The following is a 16,546-nucleotide window of genomic DNA, read 5'->3' as shown; positions in this document are numbered from 1 at the left end:
AATTTACAGTCTGCGAGGGCTGAACCCGGTGCAGAGGTGCCCTGGGACGTCAGAGCGCTGGCTCCCTATCCCAGGCTTGGGGCTCTTTGCCAGTCTTCCTGGGAGTCTCATGCTTGATCTGGACCCGGATGAGAGTCCAGGAAGTAGAGTCTTGGAGAGGGCAAAAGGACTCCAGAGCAAATTCATTCTACGTAATTAAAAAATTAAAAAAAAAAAAAGAGTAGCAAAGAAAGCGAAAGCCTGGCGTAACCCTTCCTGCTCACCCGTCGTCCTCGTGAGAAGCGAGGAAACCAGCCGCACCGAGTTAGCGACGAGGCAAAAAAACAGCGTTCGTCCTCCGGCCGGCAGGGGGCGGTGCACCGCACGCCTACGCGCCCGCGCACTCCCTCTTCCTTACGTCGCTCGCGTAATCGGCAGTGCTACATACTGCGCCTGCGCATATGTTACGGCCTTTTTTCCCCCTGTAGTGCTTGTGGGCCTGCAGGTCGGCTCCGGCCGCTGGTCGCTGTTCCGCAGGATGGTGAGTGGGCACCTCGATCTTGGAGCACCGAATGCACGGGCGTTCTTTCCCCTGGCCAGAGCGCCAGTCCGGAGCCCGTCTCGCGCTGCGTAGGGGTCGGATGGCAGTAGATTGCGAGCTCAGCGGTGGTTGGGATGCGGCTCCCAGCGTGGCCTTAATGGCTGCGGCCTGGTTCGCGATCTTGGGGGGGAGGGGTTGGCGGAGAAGCGTAGCGGGAGCTGGGGCGGCGGATTGGAGAGAGGGGTGCGTTGGAAAGACAAACTTGGGAGGTCGTGTCAGGTGGTCGGAGGGAGCACAGACGGGTCGCCAGGGCGGGGAGGTTGCTTGCGTTCGTTTACAAACTAGCTGGGGATGCAAGCGTGGAGGCCGGCTGCAAGTCTTCGGACCGTGTTGCCCCTCGACACTTGGTGCTTTTGCGGGAGAGGTCGGGGTCGGAGAGTCTTTCGAAAGCCAGTGCCTGTCGGTCGAGGTAGTGAGGTTTAAACCTCAGTGGAGGTTGCAGGCCGTGGCGTCCCTGGGCCCCGGAAGGAAGCTCGTATAATTTTAAATAACGTGCCTCCTGCCACTCTTACCTCTCCTGCCATTGGCATCAGTTCTTTAATGAATGTTGGGATGGGGCCCCAAAGGTGGGGCAGAGTGCCGCTGGGGGAGCAGTGCTGTTCTAGTCGGAAGTAATGGCAGTATGCGCTCTTGGCCAGTCAGGTGTTCTAGCAGGTAATTTCGGCTTTTGAATAAAGTACCCTGGGAAGTGAGAGAAATAGGTGAAGTTAGTGGAGTTCTTGAAGTGGGACATACGGTATTCTGAATAGACTGACGTTTAGCACCATTTTAGGTGCCCTCTAGAGCAGCACTTTGCAAAAGTTTAGCACAGGGACCACGCCTGGTTTTCCACAAAATAAGTGTACAAATTGAAACTAACCATTTAAAAAGTTTTCAGAGCAGTTTGTAATTTTATACCTTTTGAGTCTCATGAATTGGAGCCTGCATTTTGTACGTTTCTTTCATTCCATCTTTCTCTTAACGATTTTTTGTTGTGTTGTTAGAAAACTGTCAGATTGTGACACATGAAAAATAGAAGGAAAAGTGGTTTTTGACCCCAGTTGGTTTGAAAAATGGGATTACAAGTGACAGTTGTCAGGATCAGCTCTGGAAGTTTGATATTTTGTTGCATAGTTTAACTCACATCAGAAATATCATTGGTTAAAACATATGTGAAAGTTTTTATAAGTGCTCTTTTTTCTTTAAGGGATTTGTTAAAGTCGTCAAGAATAAGGCCTACTTTAAGAGATACCAAGTGAAATTTAGAAGACGACGAGGTACAGTCCATTTTTTTTCATGTTCACAATGTTACAAAATTCTGCTTTGTAATGGAGTAGCCTTTCTTAAGATTATCTTTTTTTTCCTCTCTAGAGGGTAAAACTGATTACTATGCTCGGAAACGCTTGGTGATCCAGGATAAAAATAAGTACAACACACCCAAATACAGGATGATAGTTCGTGTAACTAACAGAGATATCATTTGTCAGGTAAGTTGTATTCTAGATTCAAACAATGGATAGTAAACCCCATTCCTACTTAGTTACCTTGCTAGAGAAGGTGTACTTGAGAGTGCAAAGTCCACACGTTATGTGTGGGTTAGAAGGGTTGTCCACTCTAGTCCCTCCAAAAGCGTTGAGGTGGGTAGTTCTTTTTCTATCAGCAGGTATATAGTTGGAGCCTGGGAAATTGGTACCTTAGAAAACAGGTGACTGAAGATCAGCCTTGTTTAGGAATCTTGGCCCAGTGTGATCCCATTTATTTCCTAATTTGGAAGAAAGGCTCAGAAACCTCTGTTTGTGGGTGGGTAGGACGGGGAATAAATGGACCTGTCCTGATTCCAGTAGAATAACTGGATGAAGTCTGGATTCTAGCTTTGAGCTCACATGCCACTTAATCACTGCTCTTGAAGAGGTAGGTACTTGTGAGTGTCAAATGAGAGTCTTAAGATTGTTCTTATTTCTGCTGATTGTTTGAAGTAGGTTTAAATGAAATGTACAAAGGTATCTCTCACATGAAGACTTTTAGAAGTTTGTTTCTGGAAGCTAGTATTCTAGGCTTCAACTGGGAAGAATTTTAAGAAATTACTGCTAGGGGGTGTGTGTGCTCCTCAAAAAGAGAGAGCATCCCCCATAGGGTGTGGTCACGTGTCAGTTGCTTCTCCATTTCTTGGTTCTTCAGGATTTTGGGTACACTGGCCCAGTGTGTTTTTCAAGCTACCAGGGTCGAGATTTGAACTGCAGTTGGCTGTGTGAGATCTGGCTCCCAATGCACAGTTCTTAACCACTCTGCAACAGGGCAAGCCTGTGATGGTTGGTTGGTTTGTTGTTGTTGGTTGTTTTTTTTTGTTTTTTTTTTTTTTTTTCCCCCCTTCAGTGTTGGGATTCTGTTGTCCCAGCCTCCCACCTTGTGCAGTCACAGCTGGCTTGGTTTTTAGGTTGGACCAGGAATCAAACACAGGCCTCCCATGTGGCCTGGGCCTCCAAGCAGCAGTGTCTTAGATTTGCTGATCTTTCATGAGAGGCAGGCACACATGACACATGATCTTTGAGCAAATTAATTTGTCAATTATGAAGGCAGTGTCTTCATATCCAAGTTAAGGTAACATAAGTACCTGAAACCTCTTAGAACTTAGTTTTGCATAGTTCAGAAGGTGTTTGAAATATTGGGGTATTTCTCTGATTTTTTTTTTTAAATTATTATTATTAAGAAGGTTTTTTGCCTTAGGGTGTGTGTGCTTGCCAGAGAGGGGGGGAGTGAGAAAGCATCCCTGTGGGTTGATCACAGGGATGCTTTCTCCATTCTCCTGGGATCTTGAGCACGCATGCACATACACATACCTGGTGTGAGTTTCAAGCCATTGGTTCTGGGACTCAAACTGCAGTCAGCCATGTGGGAGTATAGTAACATAAACGCTATACCATCTTCTGGCCCCTTTCTCTGACTTTTCAAAGTATTTAGTTTACCAGCCACCCAGTGAATAATCTTTTTGGTATTTAGAAGTAAAGCACTACATTGTAATTTATTCTAAAAACATTCTCATACATAGTGTTCAATCAGTTTAGCTTTACTGTGACAGACTTTCTGTATGTCTGTATATTCCAGATTTACTGTATAACTGCTCAACTGCTGTATTAACTAAACAGACAACTTTAAATGATGCTGATTTGTGTCCATCTTTATTTTTTTTAATTAATTTTTTTGAGGGGGAGAGATTTTTGCTATAGGAGGGTGTGTGCGCTCATCAGAAAGACAGAGACAGAGGGACAGAAAGTGAGAAATCACCTCCCCCGGGGGGGTGGCCACACTGCAATCCCTTCTCCATTTGGGATCTTGGGCACACATACAGATGCGCCTGACGTGAGTTTAAGCCACCAGATCTGCAGTTAACTACATGGGGATCCAGTGACATAGCCATTACGCCAACTGCTGGCCCTGTGTCCATCTTTATTTTTTTAGAGAGATTTTTTGCTATATGGTGCGTGCACTTGCTGGAGAGACAAATGAGAAATCACCCTGCACACACCTTCTCTCCTCCAGGGGCTAGGGATGGCCACACTGCAGTCCCTTCTCCATTCTCCTCTTGGGACTTTGGGCATGCACGCACACGCTCCCAGCATGAGTTTTAAGTTGCCAGGTCCAAGACTTGAACCAAAGTTGACTGAGACTCCAGCAATGTAACCACTATACCATTTGCTCATCCTTATGTTTTTAATTACTTTGAAAAAGAAGGCACTTAAAACTAAATAAGTAGTGAGGGTAACAGATTACTAACCTGGCTTGTCACTTTCTGCAGATTGCTTATGCCCGTATAGAAGGGGATATGATAGTCTGCGCAGCTTATGCACACGAACTACCCAAATACGGTGTGAAGGTTGGCCTGACAAATTATGCTGCAGCATATTGTACTGGCCTGCTGCTGGCCCGCAGGGTAAGTGCAAGATGACTTCGATGTACTATGGGATTAGTTCATTGCTTGAGCTGCGCCTGAGGTGTTTGCACATGGAGAAGATAACCCTCAGCCCTGGCTTCAGGAAAGTGCCTGCTATGGCCCTGTCATTGACACGGGCCATGATAAAGTTTGGTTAAGGTGGCAGTACACTTTCTAATCTGGGGAAATAGTTGTTTCTCTTCATGTTGGTGCATTTTATCTAGATCAGGTCTGTCCAGTAGATTCCCTGCAAGGATGAAGAGTTGTAATCTGCTGCCTGTTGGCATAACCATCTGTGGCTATGGAGCACTTGAAATATCTAGTGCTACGGAGGAATGGAATTTTTAAATGTGAAAAGCTACTTGTGGCTAGTGGCTACTTAATTTGACAGTGAAGTCCCTTGCTGGGCAGCTGTACATCTTATGACCATCAGCTGTGTTAAAAGTGTAGACTCATGAGGCCTCCATTCTGAGCACAGTCTATATTTTGATAGAATGTCCCAAGTGACTTTTTTCCACATTAAACCTTGAGAAGCGGTGTCTTGACATTTTAGAGGGGTGGGCTTGGGCAGGATTTAATAGTTCCCATTTAGTTGGCAGCTTTTACTGTATGTGTTATACAAACTGGTATGAAAATGGGATTTTGCTTAACTTTGTTACCTTAATTACTGTTTTGGAATGGTGTTGTCAGGCACACACATAATGTTGAGAGTCCACATGTTCATTGGCTATAATGTTTGAGTGGGAGGTATATTGTCATTATATATGAGAGCAACTTGGTGCAAAGGCACCGTTTATGGTGAAACCATCTCACTAGGTGACTATGTATCAGCAGGGGAGTGGCCCAAATTAACATGTAGTTGGAAAGTAGAGCCTTGGAAGCTGTTTACCCCAGAATTCTCCTGTGAAAGTTTTATTACAGAGTAAATTAAGACAACATGTAATAACATTCAGTAATTAGTTATTGATTCTTCACGTCTGAAGAAATGTGGATATTACCTTCCTTGAGTAAATATAACAATCAAATTAAGTCTTACACATTCAAATTGATTTCTGCAGAAATTAGATACAGCTATGTCCAGAAAAGATCAAGAAGTTAGAAAACAAAATTGTTATAGTTGTGGGTGAAATGGAAACATCCTTTTGTAGATTTTTGATGACCTTTAAAAGTAAATTGGAATAAAGGGATAGGTGAGTAGCAAGGAATATTTTTTCTCAGATGTTAGAGGTCCTTAAAGTTGTAGCAAAAATATTTTAATTTGAGAGGGGCTTGTATATTTTCAGACCATCATTTACATTGGCTTTTTGATGTTAATAGCTTCTCAATAGGTTTGGCATGGACAAGATCTATGAAGGTCAAGTGGAAGTGACCGGAGATGAGTACAATGTAGAAAGCATCGATGGTCAGCCTGGTGCCTTCACCTGCTATTTGGATGCAGGCCTTGCCAGAACCACCACTGGCAATAAAGTTTTTGGGGCCCTGAAGGGAGCGGTGGATGGAGGCTTATCTATCCCTCACAGGTAATAAATGCTTGGATTCAAATCCCTGTTTCCAACCAGTTAGACAGAAATTTCTGAATTGAATAGATGTCATTGAATGCCTGCTGTATAACAGGTACTTCAAAAGAAACAGCAAAGCAGGAAGGAACTGTAACCCATATTATAAATGAAGAGAGCAGTCGCAACGGTAGAGTGATTTGGGATTTGTCTAGGAATTTGGAGTCAATAAATAGAAGAGCTGGGGTTAGAACCACAAACTTAGTGTTTGATTAGAAATGAGCACTCCACCCTCCTTTCCTTCTGCATTTGCTTTTTTTTTTTTTTTTTTTTTTTTTTTGAGAGAGAGAGAGAGAGAGAGAGGTTACTGCTATAGTGTACTTGTGCTCACCAGACAGACAGAGACAGAAAGTGAGAAATCACCCCCAGGGGACATGACCACCCCACAATTCTCCTCTCAGGCTCTTGGGCATGCGCACACATGTGCCTGGTGTGAGTTTAAGCCACCAGGTCCGGGACTCAAACCACGGTCGAATACATGGGAGTCCAGCCACATAGCCGTTAACGCTAACTGCTGGTTCCTCCCCTTCCATTCAAAATAAAAATTGGTTTATTAAATTATGGAAGCATGTGGATCCTGGAATAAAATAATTTGATAAAAAAAAGCTAAAAGATTTTTAAACTTCAAACTGGAAGATTGTAGGCCATTCTTGGTCGGCCATGTGGGAGTCCAGCGCCCTGTAGACAGATAAGTATTAGGTGGTAGAGAAAGTCATAACATACTTTTCTAAGTTTTTCTATGTAAAAGTGCATCATAGCTTTTCCAACAATCTAGTAGGTTAATTTGTAGTGTCTTTGGTTTGAGTTAATAATGTGTGTGTGTTTTTTTGTTCTTTACATCCTTATTAACCTCTTAGAGGTGTTTGAGTTAGTGAGATGAGGATGTACCAAGGGCATTCTTGATTATTTCAGCAGTTATCTTAGATAGATGTACCCCCAAAAACAATAGTAGGATTTGGGGGATGAATTTCAAAGTTCTTTTCTATGTTAATATCCAGAATGAATTTTTGTAGTGTTAGAAAACCATGGCTTAAGGGTGTTTGTGAGGTGAATTTCTTTTCTATCCTGGAATTCAGAGAAGAGCTGCCGAATGATGATACCCCACTAACTGAGCAGTCGCTAGTTGGTCCTTTGGTTGCATATGATGTAATTATTGTTTCAAGACGGGACTGATGGCAGCTATTGAAGTGAATTCCTACAGGTAAACTAATTTCAATCTGTACTAAAGTATGAAACCTTTATTTTAGTACCAAACGATTCCCTGGTTATGATTCTGAAAGCAAGGAATTTAATGCAGAAGTCCATCGGAAGCACATCATGGGCCAGAACGTTGCAGACTACATGCGTTACCTGATGGAAGAAGATGAAGACGCTTACAAGAAACAGTTCTCTCAGTACATAAAGAACAATGTAACTCCAGACATGGTAAAAAATTTACCTAAGAATTCCTGTATTAGTTGATTTGTAGAAATGGACTTACTACTTGTTCTTGGTGGGTTACATTATACATAGGTTTATTATAAGTTGCAGGTAACAGCTGAATTTTGAAATGTAGGTACCAGTAGATTCACATAAGCTGTCTTTGGTTTAAAGTGAAATTAGGAATGTTGGATACACATAGCTTAACAAGTCGGGTGAGGTAGTTTAGTCATGTGTGATATGATGACATTTCACTCAGCAGGGCATTACATGTATGATGGTGGTCTCAAAGTGATACCATGCAGCCTAGGTGCCCACCAAGATTTGTGAAAGTGTACTTCTGTGCTATTTATATAGTCATGGAATTGCCTAACAAGGCCTTTCTCAGAACCTGTCCCTGTGGTTAAGGTGTGCATGACTTTGATGAGCTAGACTTGTCGCTGTGTTTTTACTGAAGCATGGTGGACTTCAAGCATCTAAATCAGTGGTCTTCAACCTGTCTGGCACTGAGGACCAGCACCTGTCCATGACCTGGGGGTTGGGGATCCCCATCTAATGCTTTATGGTGCCTTTAATTTTTTTTTTCTTAAAGAGGTTTTTGCTATAGGGTGTGTGTGCTTGACAGAAACAGAAAGTGGGGAATCACCCCTCAGGAAGGATGGACACGTGCACACATGCCCAGCGTGTTTTAAGTTGCCAGGTCCAGGACTTGAACTGTGGTCAACTATATAGGAGTCCAGTGACACAACCATTGTGCTGTTGGCCCCTGGCTACTTAAATTTTGTGGATGTCCTTCCTATAGTTTTTTTTTTTTTAAACAAATTATTTCGCTTTATTTATTTTATTTGCTTATTTATTTTAATTTGGCGAGAGAGAGAGAGCGAGCGAGCAAGCAAGCAAGCAAGCCAGCCACCAGGTCCGGAACTCAAACCGTTTTCGCCCATGTGGGACTCCAGCACCCTTAACCACCACGCCACCCCCCGCTTCCTATAGTTTTGATCTAGTTTGTTTGATTTAAGATGCTATATACTACAACTTGACTAATTTTGTTTTTACTTTTTTTTGAGAGAGACATTTTTGCTTTAAGTGTGGATGCTCACCTGAGAGACAGAGAAATTGAGAAACCACCCTCCAGGGGGGTGTGTTCACACCACGGTCTCTTCTCCATTTTCCTCTGAAGACTTTGGACATGCACACATACGCGCCTGGCATGATTTTCAAGGCACCAGACCACCATCCAGGACTCAAACTGTGGTCGACCCTGTGGGAATCCAGCGCCTTAACCACTATCACCTGCTGGCTCCAACTTCATTCATTATTTTTTTAAGAATTATTTTATTTATTGTTTATTTTAATTTGACCAGAGAGGGACAGAGGGAGTGAGAGAGAAGGAAAGTGAGAAAGCAAACTGCCAGGTTCAGGACTTGAATCAAGGTCGGCCATGTGGGAGTCCAGCGCCCTTAACCACCACACTACCTGCCGGCCCCAACTTCATTTTTGAGGCCAGAGGAAGAAAGTTCTTCATAGCAAATATGCCACATCAGGGCTTTCTGAAGCTCTCAGGCATGGACATAGGGAGATGTGCAGATTTGATCACTAGCTCTGCATGATATTATAGAAATGAAGGGAACCATATTGTTTTGTTTTGGAGAGATTTTTCCTAAAGGGTACGGGAGCTTGCTGGCAAGAGATCGCCTCCCCAGAGGGATGGCCACACTGCAGTCCCTTCTCTAGTTTCGTCTTGGGGTTTGGGACATGCACACATATGCACCTGGCATGAGTTTCAAGCCACCAGATCTAGGACTGGAGCCGCAGTTGACTATGTGGGGAGCCCAGTGACATAATAATTATGCTATCTGCTAGTCCCAAGGGAACCAAGTTTTACCAAAGTGGGCTTAATATTGGAAACTTAGCCCAAAGCTGAATCTGCAGAGCTTCCACTGCTGAGACATTAAAAATGATACAGCTTTTTTTTTTTTAATTTGCTTTAGGACACAGATGCTTGCCTGAGAAAGTTAGAAAGCCTTCTCCTTCCCTTTCTTGGTAGGGTGGGGGATAATTATACAGAAGTCCCTCTTGTCCTTGCCACTTTTTTGAGCACACACACCTGAAGTGTTTTTCAGGCTGCTGGTTCTGGGATTCATAACTGTGTAGTCTGCCATGTGGGATCCTTAACCACCAAGCCACCTGGCAGGCCTGAAAATGATTGTTTTGTTTTGTATAATTTTTTGCAATAGGGTGTGTGTGTTCATTGGAGAGAGACTAAAGAAAGTGAGAAATCATTCCCTAGCAGGGATGGCCACACCACAATCTTATCTCCATCTCCTCTTGGGAGTTTTAGGCATGTACACACCTCTGCCAGCATATTTTTCAAGCTGCTGGGTCTGGGGCTCAAGACGCACAGTCATAGTATGTGATCCAGCTGCCTTAACTACCACACCACCAGCTAGCCTGATACAGTTCTGAAGTTATAAACAACACCCTTTTGAGTCTTCTTCCCCTTTGCCTCTTACATCTCTCCTTTTGTGCATGTGTCTGATCTGTAGCATGAATTTTGAAAATAAAGGAATTATAGTAAAGTGTGGAATACAAATCACATCATTACCATGCTGTTCTAACTATAAAATCTAAAAAAAAAAATTAGGGATAATTAGGTTCTTTTCTGTCAGTACATAGTAGTTTGTATTTTGGACAGTTGGCTATGAATTTTAAGATGGTCATAATTTGGAAGAGATGACTGATACTTCTGTGCTTTTTGGACACAGTCTGAGACTGAAAAAACACATAGCTTGAGTTTTTGAGTTAAGAATTAATGGGTAGTTTTATCAGTTTTAATATGTTGTCTATGTTAACGTTTATGTGTGTATATTTCTTTGCATTACTACTGATTTCGCCTTGGAGAAGTGCCGGGGTCAAAGGGATCTTTTAGTCTGGAGAAGTGCCTTGGTCCAAGGGATCTTTTAGTCTGATTGTACTTGGCATGCATACTTTTCTTCCTAAGCCATATGTACGATCTGGTCGTGTCATACTTAGAACTTGATGTAGACTTAATTGTCTATGCTTTCAGATGTTTGTTTCCTAGTCTTTCCTATGTACTTGGTATATTTCAGCCATACTGCTCTTTGGCTACCATACTTTTCCAGCTGGGTCATTATTTTTTAAGAGAGATTTCTGCTGTAGGGCACATGCACTTGCTGAAGAGAGAGAAAGTGAGAAATCACCCCCTGGGGAAATGGCCATGCTGTATGTAGTCCTCCATTCTCCTGGGATCCTGGGTGCACACACACATGCCTGGTGTGAGTTTTAAGCTGCTGAGTCCAGGACTAGAACTGCAGTTTACTACATAGGAGTCTGTCTACAATGACCATTTCCCTTTTTTTTTTTTAAGAGGTTTTGCTCAACAGAGACAGAGACAGAAAGTGAGAAATCACCACCCCGGGGGTGGGGGGGGGGTGGCCACGCTGCAATCCCTTTTCCTTCATTCTCCTCTCGGGATCCTGGGCACACACGCACACGCGCCCGGCGTGAGTTTTAAGCCACCGGGTCCAGGACACGAACTGCGGTTGACTACGTGGGAGTCTAGCAACATAGCCATTACACTAACTGCTGGTCCCTGGCCATTTCCCTTTTCAGCTTGGCTGAAATTGTCTGCATACACCCAATATGATGTCATGTATATTATATGGTTTTATTTTTTACTTGTCTGATCTTTTTGAAGGAAGGGAACTCGGGTGCTTAGATTTGTTAAGTGACTATCTGAAGTAACTGAACAGGTTAGTCATGGTATATAGCTATATTAGAGTGCTCAACGAGGTAGAGAAATTAACTGAAAGGGAATTGGGGGGGGGTGCAGGTGGTGTGTTGGATGGTGGTGCACTGGGCTCGCTATTTGAGTCCCAAATCTGGCAGCTTGGCTTGCTTTCTTGCTCTCACGCATGCACTCTCTCTCTCTACCTGTCCCTCTCTGGTCAAATTAAAATAAATAAAGTTAAATAAAGTACTTAAAAAAAAAAGAAAGAAAAGGAATTTATGTAGTTTCAAAGACAATGATCATTTCTGCAATATTTGTCTTTGCTAAACTTCATGCACTTGTGTATTGTCATCATATTTTCTCCACATGAATGAGTGCTTTTTAGAGACGGAGGGTTACCTTGACATAGCCTTTAGGGCGCTGTAATATTCAGAGCTGAAACTTCTGGGGGGGGGAAGAGTTTTAGAACAAAATGGCCCAATAAGATAGTGGTAGCTTCTTGTGGTTTTGTAGAAAATCAGGCCTGTGTCTAATTCTGGATGCCTTGTATTACTGCCTGATACTAGTGACTAGTATTAAAGAAGAGATCTCTGGTACATGATACTGGGAATTGCATTGAAAAATGGGGTAAAGATGGAGACTGTGGGATGACAAGTAATTTGATGGTTACTTGTTGTCTCTAGTGTCCAGTCGTCCTCGGTTATGTCTGTACTCTTATCTTGGCCCTATGTACTGGTCATCTTAACATCTTAAGTAAGTTTTGTTTTGGCAAGTATCCCCATGTGAATGAAAGAATATAGGCCAGACGGTATTTAAAATAATAAAGTGTCAAGTATTTCTGCAGAGAAAGACCAGGAGACTTTAGAAAGTTCATAGGAAAAGTGGATTAAAGTAAAATACCTATTTATTTTAGTCCCCCAACCTTTTGATATCCATGCAGCTTTCTCATAAAGGATTTTTTCCTTTCTTTTTTTTTGAAGGCCCATTATAAATTTGCTGTGGATCTACTCAAAAAGTACAAAGTGTCAGTTCATACTGTGTAAGATAAAGATTGGGAATTTGTTAGGAAAAGGGGTTAAAAATTTAAGCAGATACCAGCATTGATTTGATTTAGTTCCTTTTGAGAATCTGGCTTAGAAGGGCATTAGCAAGAAGTAGTAGAGTGTATGTTATGTATAGTAGGGTATGTGAAATGAAACCAAGTACTGTTTTGCTTTCCTTTGTTTCAGATGGAGGAGATGTATAAGAAAGCTCACACTGCTATACGAGAGAACCCAGTCTATGAAAAGAAACCCAAGAAAGAAGTCAAAAAGAAGAGGTGTGTGAGGAGGAGGTTGGGGGTGGTTCCTATATTCAAAGTGGGTCAGACTGTGAGTGACATTGTGCAAACTCGATCACTAGCTCTGCGTGATGTGGCAGACGCTAAGGGAACCAGGTTTGCTAAAGTAATTTTGGTGATAGAAATATGTAGTTAGCCTCAAGCTATTGAGGTGGCCCGTTCTATCCTGTACAGTATATAGATATCAATTACTGCCTTTTTTCTTAGTGGTTCCCTAAAGAAAAGTGTTCTTTTAATCTTGAATTTTTTTGATCTTTATTAGGAATAATAATACTTTAACAAACATTTAAACATTGTACTAACATGGTTTTTATTGGATTTTGGGCCCTGAGTTTATAGGGCGGCATCATAGGAGTTGGGGTCTGGGAAAGTTGACTTTAAAATCATATGTAGATACATGTTTTAAGGCTTAGATTGATTCAGCGTCCATCTGATAACAAAGTATGTCTCTTTCTATTGAAATTAAGTATTTTTTGTCCTCTTTGGCTTTTGTTCTAAAGTTCTTTATTTTGTAGGTGGAATCGTCCGAAGATGTCCCTTGCCCAGAAGAAAGATCGGGTAGCCCAGAAGAAGGCAAGCTTCCTCAGAGCTCAGGAGCGGGCTGCTGAGAGCTAAACCAAACAATTTTCTATGACTTTATTCACGATAAAAGATAATAAATCACAAGAAAGCAACAGTTTCTCTACTAGGCTGTGTTACTGTGAAACTAATTATCCTAAAAGCAAAGGAGTTGACAGTCCCTCCATCCCCAAGAAACAAGTATAGATTTTTCTAGAAAAAGCTGACCTGTATGTTGACTCCAACAAAGTTCATCCCTACCTGGGCTTCTCTTCTCCCTGACAGGCTTGGTTATCGCTCAGATTGAATGATGTTCGGCCCCTAAACTGCCAACAAGCAACAAACTATAACCATCACTAGGAAGTTATTTCTTTCATCCATTTATTATATCCAGATGATTAATGGGAAGAAAATACCTTCAAAGTATACATTTTTAATGCAAACAAGCCTGGTGCTGATTCATGGCTTTAGTATTTGAGAAAAGGATATCTAATGCAAGTCACATAAATTTGACACATTCACTTCTATCAAGTGAAACCTTTGAGCAGAGAATAATGGGGCAGTAGTCTCAAAGAATACTTTGAGCAGGGACCAGCAGTTAGCATAATGGCTATGTCGCTGGACTCCCACATAGTCGACTGCGGTTCGAGTCCTGGCCCCGGTGGCTTAAACTCACACTGGGTGCTTGTGCATGTGCGCCTAAGATCCCATCTGTCTCTCTGTCTGGCGAGCGCACACATCCTGTAGCAAAAACCTCCAAAAAAAAAAAAACTAAACAGAAGAATGCTCCTCTAAGGAGGTGTTTCATTTTGTGGAGATGTTGAAAGATACATGCTAGATCTGAATATAATAAGAGGAACAAATATTAAGTACATCAAGTTTACATGGGGAAAAAGGTAAGATGAATAAATTTACATATTTCTAAGAAATAGCCCTTTGACCCACAGGAAATAGTGTTTAGAAAACTTTAAAAAGTCTTCCAGGACCAGCAGAAGGCGTAATGGCTGTGGAGCTTGACTCCCATATAGTTGACTGCGGTTCAAGTCCCAGACCCAGTGGCTTGAACTCAAGCTGGGCGCATGTATGTGCATGCCTAAGATTCCAAGGGGAGAGTGGAGGAAAAGGGATTGCGGTGTGACCATCCCCCATAGCTCAAGCTCAGGAATGTGGATCTGGCATGGGTTTATGTCCTTAAGACTCCAGTTTGGGGGAACCAGCAGTTAGTGTAATGGCTATGTCGCTGGACTCCCACGTAGTCGACCGAGGTTCGTGACCCGGACCCGGTGGCTTAAAACTCAGCCGGGTGTGTGTGCGCGTGTGTGCCCAAAATCCCGAGAGGAGAATGGAGAAGGGACTGCGGTGTGACCATCCCCCCTGGGGGGTGATTTCTCGCTTTCTGTCTATATCTATCTCTGGCGAGCGCACGCGTCCTATAGCAAAAACCTCTCAAAAAAAAAAAAGACTCCAGTTTGGAAGAGCTAGGTTGGCTGGTAGGTACTAAGGTAGATCACCCATTGAATCTTAAGGCTGATGAATGTTCAGTTTTGGCCACTAAAAGGAACACTCCAGAAGTAAGAGCCATTCATGGAAATGTTCTGAAGTTACACATAAGATGTTGGAATGAGTTTAAAAATGTCTAAGTCTAAAATATAATAAACCATGCTATTAACTCAACATTTGTTTACAAAGGCAGGACTTTAATTTATCTGTTTTGCAGTTTTGTAATGTGCAAACTTTACCATGCTAAGACATTAGTAAAATTTATGTATAAATTTTCTTTTTTAGACAGCAGCTTCAATGCAAAACAATGTTTCTGGCAGTAGTAATTTGGCCAACAGTCTACAAAACACTCGATGTTTATGGAATGAGGCTTTTCACAGCATTTTAAGTCAGTCAAAATAGTTACACAGTGAATGTACTTGGGAACTGGAACAGGGCTTCTAAAAGGGCAGGAATGAAATCTTTCAGACCTGTTGATCTTATACTTCCTGCTATTGCTTCGGCAATCTCATGTACTTAAGATATGGTTTCTTGGGCCCAGGAGAAGTAAGTTTTGTTTAATTACCAGGGATCTGAAGCCTTTTTAAAAAATGTTCAAAATTGTTCTTTAGAGGTGGCAAGTTTCCTATAATGGTAACAAACTTAAGAGTCATTTGTGTAGGAGATTTTCTTCCACAATAATGTTTTTAGGTTATTCAGTATTAGAGAATGTTCCATTTCCATTTGATTGGCTGTGACTTTGAGAGCAATACAAGAGTAAAGTTGTTTTTCTAATTCTTCACGAATTTCACTTGGAGCACCACGCAGTAGGTAGTCCTTGAGTAACTGACAGGCTTTTGCCAAGTTTGGTTGTATTACTTCTGAAGTACATTTCATGGTACTCTGATCACAGCTAGTTCTACAATCCGTGCCATAGACACAGTCCAAGTCAGACTCACAGTGACGATCTTTGATCATCTCTTTCAGGTTTGTCTCCGGCACAATTTTTCTCATATCCACCATTTTCAGATCATACTTATCATTGTAGCCTAGGTTTTTGGCACTAGTATCACACATGAGGAAGTTTCCATAGGGGCCATGGAAAACATCTTCCACAAATTCTAGAAGTCCTATGGCTATTTTAGCTTTTCTAGGCCAAGATGGTGTGAACAACTGATCCATGCTTCTTCGAAACCCAGATGGAATAAACAGTTCAATGACCCATGGGAGGCTTATCCCATAAAGAGATGTATATTCAACACTTTCCATCACATAGAGATCACCACAGAAGCCCATTAATTTAGGGGTATGTTCTTTATCTTGAAGTATCACCATGAGAAGAAATTCATTCAACTGAAGAAGTGCCCATGCTGACTTTGCTTCTCCCAAGGACACTTGGCCATCTTTGTCTCCGTCAGCCACAGTCAGGATGAGATTCACCAGTTCAGAGAGGTTTCCTTGGTCCCCCAACTTTGCCTTTCAAAATAAGAATTTAGCTAATTATACAGAAAGAATATCTACTATTTAATATACTAACTTCCTTATGGATATTACCATGGTAGTTATATTTATATATATATATACACATTTAGAGGTTTTTGACAGGGTATGTGCTTGCCAGAGTGAGAAAGACAGGGAAAAAAATCCCCCCAGGGGGAATGGCCATTCCATAATCCCTTCCCCTTTATTCTCCTGGGATGTTGGGCATGCATGCACACACACCTGGCATGAGTATCAAGCCACTAGATACAGGACCTGAACTGTGGTCAACCACATGTGAGTCTAATGACAACCACTGTGTTATCTAGTGGCCCTTCCAGTAATAATTTTACTACTGGGTCTCCATAAAGGAATTTCATGTGTTGTTTCTAAATAGCAAGATGTATGATACTTGAATTGGGACCGTGTTTTGTAATTACAGTAAAGCGCACTTTTTTTTTTTTTTTTTTTAATTTTT

General features: G+C 42.1%; 2 protein-coding genes and 2 non-coding genes across 6 annotated transcripts in view; 3 read left to right on the top strand and 1 right to left on the bottom strand.

Annotated features, from left to right (window-relative positions):
• Positions 1-211: 211 nt before the first annotated feature.
• RPL5 (ribosomal protein L5) lies at positions 212-13,240 on the top strand (the record flags this gene model as incomplete). Its single annotated transcript, XM_014586578.1, has 8 exons — positions 212-520; positions 1,767-1,836; positions 1,931-2,046; positions 4,353-4,487; positions 5,805-6,007; positions 7,291-7,468; positions 12,443-12,531; positions 13,068-13,240. Coding segments are annotated over 8 exons (1,200 nt in total), but the record flags the coding sequence as incomplete, so codon positions are not given.
• Positions 7,129-7,223, top strand: LOC114007290 (small nucleolar RNA SNORD21). Its single transcript, XR_003548920.1, has one exon. It is a non-coding gene; the product is annotated as a small nucleolar RNA SNORD21 (small nucleolar RNA).
• Positions 12,596-12,728, top strand: LOC114007305 (small nucleolar RNA SNORA66). Its single transcript, XR_003548932.1, has one exon. It is a non-coding gene; the product is annotated as a small nucleolar RNA SNORA66 (small nucleolar RNA).
• Positions 13,241-13,335: 95 nt separating the features above from the next.
• DIPK1A (divergent protein kinase domain 1A) overlaps positions 13,336-16,546 on the bottom strand; it is an 89,044-nt gene continuing 85,833 nt past the window's right edge. Inside the window, exon 4 of one of the 3 annotated variants that reach the window (XM_027770443.1) lies at positions 13,336-13,431. In XM_027770443.1, coding sequence (XP_027626244.1) covers positions 13,402-13,431 — 30 coding nt within the window. In that variant the 3' untranslated portion in view covers positions 13,336-13,401. Of the gene's footprint in view, positions 13,437-14,484; positions 16,066-16,546 lie in introns of those variants that run through there. The other 2 variants (XM_014586574.2, XM_006140144.3) reach the window with 2 other exon arrangements.

The sequence above is a fragment of the Tupaia chinensis genome, unplaced genomic scaffold (genome assembly GCF_000334495.1).
Source record: "Tupaia chinensis unplaced genomic scaffold, TupChi_1.0 Scaffold000023_1, whole genome shotgun sequence".
In the NCBI taxonomy this organism is placed as follows: Eukaryota; Metazoa; Chordata; class Mammalia; order Scandentia; family Tupaiidae; genus Tupaia; species Tupaia belangeri.
Note: the sequence above shows the minus strand (reverse complement) of the source record. Positions and strands in the feature narration are given on the sequence as shown.